At 37.1% G+C, this 10,353-nt stretch overlaps 1 protein-coding gene and 1 pseudogene across 2 annotated transcripts; both read right to left on the reverse strand.

The window, feature by feature from the left end:
- Positions 1-677: 677 nt before the first annotated feature.
- Positions 678-6,380, reverse strand: LOC114736771 (uncharacterized protein YtfP). 2 transcript variants are annotated; one of them, XM_028924641.1, is made up of 16 exons: positions 6,170-6,380; positions 5,954-6,079; positions 5,788-5,847; positions 5,241-5,354; positions 5,079-5,166; positions 4,583-4,728; positions 4,408-4,509; positions 3,761-3,832; positions 3,588-3,687; positions 3,402-3,484; positions 2,810-2,887; positions 2,618-2,716; positions 2,466-2,516; positions 2,323-2,379; positions 2,197-2,238; positions 678-1,509 (listed from the first exon to the last, which is right to left on the reverse strand). In XM_028924641.1, the coding sequence occupies exons 1-16, from the start codon at positions 6,314-6,316 to the stop codon at positions 1,408-1,410; spliced, it is 1,467 nt and encodes a 488-aa protein (XP_028780474.1). In that variant the 5' UTR covers positions 6,317-6,380; the 3' UTR covers positions 678-1,407. The 2 variants fall into 2 exon arrangements, with proteins under 2 accessions (XP_028780474.1, XP_028780475.1); XM_028924642.1 differs by having other exon boundaries at positions 1,401-1,509; positions 2,323-2,383.
- Positions 6,381-8,147: 1,767 nt separating this feature from the next.
- On the reverse strand, positions 8,148-9,760 carry LOC114736833 (uncharacterized; annotated as a pseudogene).
- Positions 9,761-10,353: the final 593 nt, after the last annotated feature.

A 10,353-nucleotide genomic window follows, 5' to 3' on the forward strand; every position in this document is an offset into this window, starting at 1 on the left:
TTATTACAAATTTTAGTAACATTATAATATAAATAGAAATGCTTATTCACGTATAATGTGTCACACATCACACAATGTCAAGAGAACAAATTGCAATATTAATGACATATAAATGGTGTAATTCATTGTAACTTTTACTTGTTCCATTTTTAAATATTTATTGTTTTAGGTTATACGCAAAAAGAACAAAGAAAGCTATTAATAGATTAGGCTCCAGCAAAAGCATATCACGTTTGACTAAAATACCTTAATTTATTTTGTTTGAGATACGAAAAGGCATATTTCTAAGAAAAGGTACTCCTCCGGTCCTTAATATAGGACCCAATTTTTGAGTTGGTTTGGTCTAAATATAAGACCCATTTCATATTTATCAATTTTTTCTAAATTACCCCTATAGATACTCCCTCAACTATAATTAAGTAAAAGAGAGAGAGGGGTATTAAGAAAGATGATTATGGTGTTTTAGGAAAAATGTGTCAATTTTCTTATAATTAACTAACTTACCTAACTTTCTTAATCTAATCAAATTAGTTAAATGGGTCTTATATTAAGGACCGGAGGAGTATAATAATAAGTATAACACATACAACATATGCCAAATAAGTTTGACATGCAAAAGGCTAAATATGGAAGAACGTAAAGATCAGGGGGGGAAAAAAAAGGTAACGCTCATATCATTATTCAAAAGATAACTTTATTAAAATAATGGTAACAAAAAGTAAAGAACATATTAAAATTATAAGTAAAAAAAGATGGTATTCTTTTGATGCATGATAAAGGAGGGTCTTTGTCTCCCTGGGATATGCCAAAAGAGCAATGTGGAAAGGAGGCGATGGAAATTGGAAAGTGGAGGTGATGCGTCGCATGGATGGAGAATTGACGTGTTGACGTGTGCCCGTCCAAAGCCATATATTCGCATTTGGCATTTGGGAGCTTTGATTTTTCACTTTCAAAAAGAGTGCTCTTCTATTTGGCTTTGAACTAGCAATTCATATTCTTTTCAGCATCCTTCCACCACGTCACAATCCAGAAACCTACTCCCACTAAGCTAGCTAAGCCCTTCATATTTTGGCATCAACCTCTCAATAATAAAAACCCCTGATCTCTTTGGCCTTTCAATTTTGTATGAGCCACGTCGCTAGCCAACTTCAGGATCTTGATAAGACGCTACGTAGTTTACTATTGCAATTATGGGGGTTCATATCTTACAGATTTGGAATAGTTTCTTTCACGAATCTCCTCTTCTTTTATGGTCGAGCTGTGTTTCCGAATTATCCCCCAAACAAAAAAAAGACATGCTCTACAAGAGGATGAGTAGCAAAATAAATAATTGAGGGATGAGTCCAAGTCTACAAGAAGATTTGCCATGGGAATATAAGAAGCTGACAGAGAAATGAGCGAAGAGAATCAAGCAGGATGCTCTGAAATTGGGTGCGGCGGAAGACAAGGGCGGCTTGTTGCCAGTTCCCCAATAGTGGTCCCCGCGATGTATCCCCCTGACCAAGCATTCTGCATAAATAATGTATGAATGAATCTCATGAATATACCACTTTTTTTTCTTGTGGACCATGACATGAATATACCACTCTAACACTCGGCCAAATTCTTTTCCTTATTTTGAACAACACAATCTCAGTCACAAACCATCAGTGCCACACCCAATGACAGGCCCTTGTGCATTTACACCTCACACACTCTTTCTCATTTTATTGGCCAAACTTCATTTGGGAATACACACATTCTCACTATGTATAGATATATATATATATATATATATTATCTGTATGGAAAAAGTAATACATCTAGAGGGTGCTGAATGAGCATTTGTGTAATTATCCAATTAAAATCAGTGTAATTGCAATACTACACATGCGCGCACTCGCATCAAGCAAGCCTCATACTTGGATAGTCATTAGCTCTACGATGCCATGAGAAATTCATTTTAATTTTAGCTACAAACCTAACTTCACACAAGCATACCTAAACCAAGAAAAAAAATGTTATATGAAGGAACAAATCAAAATTTCAGGGTATGACAGAAACCAAAAGTGTGTACCAAGCTTCTAAAGAAATTGGGATTAAAAACCACCAATCATAAGTAATATCATATTTATAAGATGTATGTGTTTCTTTCCACCATAATTTTTTCCCTTTTAAAGAAAACGTATGTGTTCCCCGTGTTCAGGTATTATGTACCTGAAAATTGAAACCACCGGTAACCCCATCAACATTTAGCACCTGCAAAGAATTAGACGTCAGATTACCACTCTAGATTATTACTTCTTTCTCCGTTAGGATAGATGAAAACAAGTTTAGATCTACCTCTCCTGCAAAGAACAAACGCGGACAAATTTTGCTCTCCATTGTATTCAATGCGATCTAGCTCAAAAAAATAATAAAAATTAGCAAAAAATTATATTCCTAACGAATTAAGATAAGGGAGGAGAAAGCTTGAAAAAGAGAACCTCTGACAAGGAAACACCGCCAGCAGTAACAAATTCTTCCTTAAATTGACCCTTAATTAGAAGGAAAAAGAAAGTCTTATATCTGTTGGGAAATTTTGGTGAAGGTAGAGGCCATGACAATGAAAAAATCAGAGAAATGATTTGGAACCTACCTTGCCTGCAACTTCAAAAGTACAATGCTTTAGTGCAGAAGCAATAGAAATTAATGAATTATTTGACATGGAAGCCCACAAGATATCTCCGCCTAAACCCTGTATATGAAATTATTTGTGGTTAGTAATGCAAAGCACTTGTTACCACTGTCAATGGCAAAATATTTTGAAAAATAGGAATAACCACATAACCTGTCGGTTCAACACATAACACCAAAATCTTTTCGATATGCCAAAATCAGGAGGATATGAATTATAGACTTTTTGTTTCTGCAGAGGCACAGGCAAAACAATCACGTATTGTCATTCTGAAGCCCAACTAGAAAAAGAGGAAATTTATTATAATCCAGTAATGAATGGAAAAACAGTCTATGGTTTCAGTGGAACTTGCTGCCTATTGGCTAAGACCTATGATCAAATTACTTATGTTGCTGTCACTGGAGGCATAATAATGCCAATTTTAATACTTAAGAAATAAGAACTACCCTGTGGAAGGAGCCAATTTAAGAGAAGATTAATGCTCTTTTAAAACATAAGGGTTTATTAATAGAATATATATGGAGGTATTTGGTAAAATAAGGTCAGACACTTGAATAATTAACCCACGCGACAATTATGATGTTCCTGAAGAGATCCAAAACGGCAAGAATGGGTTAATATTAAAGCACCAAGAAACACCATTGAAAAAATAACGAAACGCATCTTCGCTTTTCAACTTTCATACACAATAACATGGATTGCATAATACTACTATTCTGACGAAGTGCCCTGGTTCCATACTTACCGCAAATTGATGCTTGTGATGAGAAAGGATAGACTTCACATTTTCTTCATGCAAATCTGGGGTAAAATCAACAATCAGTTTCCCTGCATCCAATTGACGCCAACCTCAGTAAATGAGTTGGAAAAAAATGTCAGGAAAATGAAAGAAATGATACTGGTATTGAAAGGGGGGAAAAACATAGTTTACCTTTGTACCCTGAACTGAACAGATAACGAGCCCCCCAAGCAGATAACCGAAGAACAGCTGGCCCACTGAGTCCCCAATGTGTGACTAACATGGAGCCAACCTGAAATTTAAGTTAAGGTAGCATAGCATACATATAGTTGAGTATTTGGTCAAAGGTTGTTAAAGAAACATACCTGTGTAAGCTGGGGAATATTCCTTCGGACATTATCCAATTTCAGTCTCACTTTAACTTTAGTGAATGAAATCTGGCCAGTAAAAAAAGAAAGACAAGATAAGCAAGAATTATTTTTTTGAAAAAAAAAGAGGATAATATTCTCCACTTCTCAAGGCATGTTTTGCATCCTCGACATGATGATATGATAGTAAAATGACCAGAAGAAAAGTCTTGGTTTTCCAGATAAAGAGAACCTCAATATCTTCATTATGGATATTGCACCAAAGGATCAAATACACAATAATAATATTCAAAACATTAACCCTTGGAATTAAGAATAAAACATATGCTACCAAATACTAATTGGAAAATCATTCTTCTGCAACTTCTTTCATTGATACAGGGTAGACTGGTGATTTGATCGGAAAGGACCATCAGAATGTAATAGCTGAATAGTCTAAGCATTGGGGGGAAAAAAGTCAAAACCCAAAATGTAACTGGATAGATGCCTCTAAAAGAAAATCTCAAAGTCACATTCTAATTAACGAATGGCAAGTACAACGCTTATTAACAGAAACCATATACTTAGATCATGTATGTTCCTGAAGAGAACTTTATTAACAAAGTAAAAGAACTCGAAGGCAACAACTTCACTTAATACTTTACCCCAGATAACTCTGTCAATTGTGGATCTTCTATTTTGAAAGTAAACAAGCTTGGTACTGGATCTATGATTGTATGACCAAGCTGAGATGCAAGAGTGTAACCCTGACACAGAAATTTTCATTTAAAATATGTTTGAAATGCATGACGCTCAAATAAATCATATATTTATCACAACCTGCTTGCTACAACCACTAGCTATCAATAGATAATCTGCTTCAACTCGTTCAGCATTATTGGCTAACTGCTGCTGAACACTGAGAACGAATTTGCCACTGTTAGCAACAGACACTGAGTTTACAGCTTTTCTGGTCTGCATACTAACTGATCAAATATACAAAATTCAGCGTTGATAATACACCATTGCATCAGGAATATGTAAAACCAAGATAGAAATAGGAAAACGGGGAGAAGAATTCTAATCAGTTATTCACGAATTACATTATGATACCAATTGCAGAAAATACAGTCCAGAATTGTCAACACGATCACAAATTATTCCCTAAGAAAAGATTATCTATTCAGGATTTATGAAACGGGCAATACAAATAAATGCTAAAATTAAGGTAGAAAAAGTAAATCACAGCGAATAACGGCTTACGTTAGATACGAATGACTGACGACATACAAGGAAGAGAACTCCACAGAATGCAAAAACTACCAAGGCAACGTACCTCCCTTTTGCTTCACTTGAGACATGAGACAGTCAATTATTGAAGAAGAACTGTTGCTGACAGGAAAGACCCTGCCATCGCCCTCAATCTACAGGCAATTAAATACGAATCAGATATTTATAGATTTAGAAACAAGTGACAATCTAATGTATCAAGAATTACCTTCAATTCCACCCCATGAGAGGAAAACCAAGACATGGTATCCACTGGGCCATGCAAATTAAAGAACGATCCTCTAAATTCTTTATGACCCCTCGGATAGTTTTCTGCCAAAATCTACAAGCTAGTCAACATTCCAAACTTCATCTGACCAGTATGATGAGGCCTAATATGCTTATTTGAAGCAGGTAAAACAGAACCCATTATTATGACTCAAAATAACAGAGATAACACTGGTGAATAAAACATTTTAATCCCCCAAAGCAAAGTAATAAATCAATTCCGATATATGCAGTAGATAATATTTCCAATTCAATGTTGGTTTTTGATATTAAATTAGCCAGAAAAAAGTTAATTGGTCTGACCTCCAAATAAATTATCACTACAAAGGATTGGGATTCAGAGAATGCCATAACACTAAAATGCAAACTACCAAAATTTCCTACCAATTTTGACAGTTTCGTTTAGATTAAAGTAATCATAGTTGTCCAAAACATGTCTTCCATAGATATAGGTCGCATACTCAAGAAAAGTTCATGATTAAAATTACCATATTGTCAGCACAATGCCCATTAGTCACATTACACCGGCCTCCCCCAGAAACCTTTACCTGCCAAAAATACCATACGAAAAAACATTAATGAGAAAAGTGCAAAATATACCGTCTTTTTGAGACTTACCCAATCAGCGCAAATGAAAAAAGAAAAATCACATACCTTGGAAAGAGGCTTTCCTTTCTCAATAATTACCACGTTGAGATTGGGGGCCACCGTCTTTGCCTGAATTGCTCCATAAACCCCAGCTGCTCCGCCCCCAACCACCACCAATAGCTCTTCGCTTGACTATTAGCAAAGAATACCAATCAAATATATCGTGGTTGCAAAGAAAAGGTAGGAAGAAAAGCAATGCCTGAGAATGAAGAGTAAAAGTACCCTTTTAGTTTCACTTTTGCAAATGATGTGCTCAGAAAACTTCCTTTTCCAGAGGCCTAAGGCAAGCCCGCCGCGTTTCCAACCGTTAATTGGAATAAAGGAGGAAAACCCTGAAGAGATGACGAGGCGGATTGAGTCAGTAGCCATGCTCTTTGCTTATCCAAAACCTGAACAAACGGTGCTTGCGTTGCAAACCTGCAATGGCGTCTTCTCCCAGCGGGAAAGGTCCGCGAAAGTTTCCGCATTTATCTGTCAGGGTGCGGGAGAATTTTTAAAAACTGTAACGATGAGTGAAGATAATAAGAGTTATCAATACACTTGATTAATAATGATATTTTAAAAAAAAATACCTATTTAAAACAAATAATTAACTCAATTTATTTTTTAATCTCCTTAAATTAATCAACTAACACTTATAATTAGGACCGGAAGCAGTACTTAGTTTTATATATTTAGAGTAATTGTTTCCAATAAAATCAAGAGATGTGAATTTTTTTTAATATTTTCTTATTCTATAAAAAATTTTGGTTATTAATATCATTAATACTTTAAAATCTATTTATTTTGATTTAATTGGACAAAAGTATAATGAGTATATAGTGTATTTTATATTGATTATGAAATAATTTTATTTTTAGAAATTCATAGTTTTAAATGACAAAAAAAATTAACATTCAATAATATCCAATCTATACGTTTTATGATTCAACATGTTCTTATGAATCCACGTGTTAAGAGAAGCTTGGCTACTTGTGCTAAGGCTTTAATTCCATTCCGAAATAATACCTCCAGTTCTAATTATAAGATCTCATTTGTAAACTATAAATAAGGTCTTATGATTAGGATCCGAAATAATATCATGATTGCTAGAGTTGAGCCTGATGATACATTTTTGTGTACCTAGCGAGCTAACGGCTTATGGTCAGATTGGAGCTCTATCTCAGGGAAGGTAGATTCAATGGTCATTGCAATCTGGTGTACACGTTGGGACACCTCTTGTCGATATGTAAGCAAAATGCGGATGCATAGACATGGCCGTGGAAGTGTCTGAGAGAATGCCTAAAAGGGAGCACTTTTTCATGGGCAGCCATTATATACTCATGAATCCATCTTCCCCTGAACATGTATATTACAGTTGCTTGGTGGTACAGAAGAAAGCGCTTTTTCTTGGCCCTCATCCCTGAACATGGAAGCATACTTAATTTGATAAGAAGTATGGCCACAAATCCACTTGCCTGACCGCGAATTCATAACAATCTTGATCTTGCTGAGCTTGCTGTCAACGAGCCTTTTACTTTTACAGTCAGATAAAAGTATGACGACAATCATGTAACTTTCCTTTTATTAAAAGAAATAATCATGTGCGCCAGCAGCTTCCTTCGACTCCAGAAGAAGATCATGTAGGACATCGGCCCCCCGTCTTTTTATGGGGGCGGTGTCCTGCATGGTCGTCTACGCAGAGGATCCGCTCCCTCACAAGCTCCTTATACTCGCTTCACTGGTTGGTCCAACTAGATGCTTACGTCAGATTGTTAGCATTACGTAAACTTTGTTACTCTATATAGGTGGAATTGGTTCCAACTTGATGCTTACCGTAGATGCCTTTTTTCCTTTTCAGGATATTGTCTGTTGTTTACAATTTTAGAAATTTAAAGGCATTTTATCTCTTGTAAATTGTATCACACGCTCGTTATTTGTTTCCCATCAGTTCGAAGACATGTCTTGAATCAATCGAGTTGGTAACAGAATCTACATCAGAGAGACATGCATCTTACACGCTAGATTTGATCAAGAACATCATATCGCACAAGTAAGCTTTTCTCTTTTCATCGTCTGCCAAGTGGTAAGCACGGGTAACATCGCTTGTGGCAACAATTTCACTTACTACGAACGATCGTTGTGGAATAAAATGAGTAGTAAAAATTAGCACATGGGAAAACTCCATAGAATTTTTTGTTTTTCTTTCTGAAGTACAGAATTTGAGAAGAAAAATAAATACTTAAAATACATCACTCTGCATTACATCTCAGATGGCTTAGCCCTGCACCAACTTGAAAAGCAATTTAAATTTAGAGCTGATTGAATTGTCTGGTTGCTCTGTGATTTGAATGTCTGGTTAGTTTGCCTTGCAGTTTTTCATCTGGCACATGTCACATTTAACTTCTGAATGAGCTGTGGACTCCTATAGTAGAACTTCTGATATTAACCTCCTGCCATCCTTGGGCTGACTACTGCTCTTACGCTAAAACAAGGCAATCGATGTTAGAACATAATCAAACAACGTACAAGTAAAATTGCAAACTTTCAAATTCAGAATGATGAAGGAATCAAGAGGCAATATATACGTGTGTGTGTGCGCTCTGCTAGAAAGCCCATTGACTTAAGCAACAATCTCTCATCGTTTAGGAATGGATTCAATTTCTCTGAAAATTAAAGGATAGCTAAACCTGAGATTGTTGGGGGGGGGGGGAAATGAGACACGAAGGACCTCACCTTGGAATGTGGAAGGGACGATGATGACATGCATGTCAGAATTGTGGGGTGGTAGGTGTAAGCGAAGGGGATATAGCTTCCCGTTCAAAGGATTCCGGGAACACACAAGAATATCATCTTGCCCTGTTTCTTCCTTCAGCTTTTCCTTCAGCTCATTCACGGAACTTCCCTTGAACGTGAAGAACTTCTCCTTTCCAGGCTCAACATCCCCGTTCTCATCCCCCACTTCGTAAAATATTGTCCTCCCTTCTTTCTTTGGCGATAGCGCGTATTCCTCCAATTCTTTCACCTGCACGGGACAAGTAACAGTTTTTTTTTTCCTTTAATTTTCTCCTCCTCAAAACTCCCAATCGATTGTTTCACATGAACGAAGGCATTTATTTCGAAGAAAGAAACAAACCTCCATTCTTTTTGGAGACCTGAGCTCAATTTTGGAAAAGCTGTCACCACCGGAAACAGACGCTGAAGCAGAAGATTCGGTTGTGGCCGGATTCACGGAACGATGTGGCGTGGCGATAGGCTTGGGACGGGGTCGCTGTTTGGGAGGCTGCTGAACTTGTTGTGGACGAATCTCTACGACATCGACGTCCCAGAGAATCCAGTCCTGTGTGGTGTTTCTGTAAGGGATGTCGTGGGTGACGGAGTTCCTCCACGGAGGCAGTCCTCCATTGGCGCGCAGGAATTGGCCATAACGGGTCTTGAGTCTCACCTGAACACCCTCTCTGAGGGTTCCCATTCGAGGGAGGAATCTAATCTTCTGGGCAGAGTTTGGAGCACTTTCTTGCCTCCAGATCCAAATATGAATGGCAAATTGGAGGCGGTTAAGTATTTTCCGTAACAGCTCTTGAAACGTAAGCAATGGGAATTCTCGATGATCTCCACGTTCCACTTCGCGTTCTTGTAGCACCCATTCCGATCTTGACGAACTGTTTCTTCGTCGTCGTCGGCAATCAGGTATTTGTCATGGTGGCTCCTCAAACGCACCACATGGGCCCTTTGGAAGATCTCCATTTCACCCTGAACGAACCGGATCAGAGAGAATGGGATAAATTTAATTTAAAAGAATTAAAAAATGTGAATTGCTAGCAACAGACAGAATTTTTTTAGGAAGAAGGTGATGTTAGAATCGAAATGAAGCAAAAGAGACCGAAGGAAAAAATGGGAGGAGAAAATATAGCCAGAAGTTTGGTGGAAATAATGGATGGAACAAATGCTAATATAAAGGGATTTGGGAGTTCGGGAGTTTTACGTTGAGGTTGTTATCCCATGAAAGTGGTAGCCAGCTCTGCCTATTGCGACATGAAACGTGAGGCTCGTAAATACTTCCTAATTTGTTGTAACTTGCCACTCTTGCCATGCAAATAACTCATTTTTTTCTCATGTTACGGTTTTTTTTTTTTGGGTAACATCACGGTATGGACTTCTTGAATAACTCGTGTCGTTTTTAGAATTATGAAGGTGACAAAACTGAACTTAGGAAACTCAGCTCAGAAAGTTTCATCATTCCAGATTTAAATGGATTAGTTGTACATTTACGCAGGAGACGGTAGTGGTAGTTTGGTAGACAACGACTGAAGATATTTATAAATATAAATACTCTTCTGGTCTTATTTATAAGTCACTTCCAACATGTTTCACACAGACCAAGAAATACCTTAAACTTCATTAACTTTCATTTAAAATTTAACAAC

This window comes from Neltuma alba, unplaced genomic scaffold, assembly GCF_004799145.2.
Source record: "Neltuma alba isolate B1F8T4 unplaced genomic scaffold, ASM479914v2 tig00013372_pilon, whole genome shotgun sequence".
NCBI lineage: Eukaryota > Viridiplantae > Streptophyta > Magnoliopsida > Fabales > Fabaceae > Neltuma > Neltuma alba.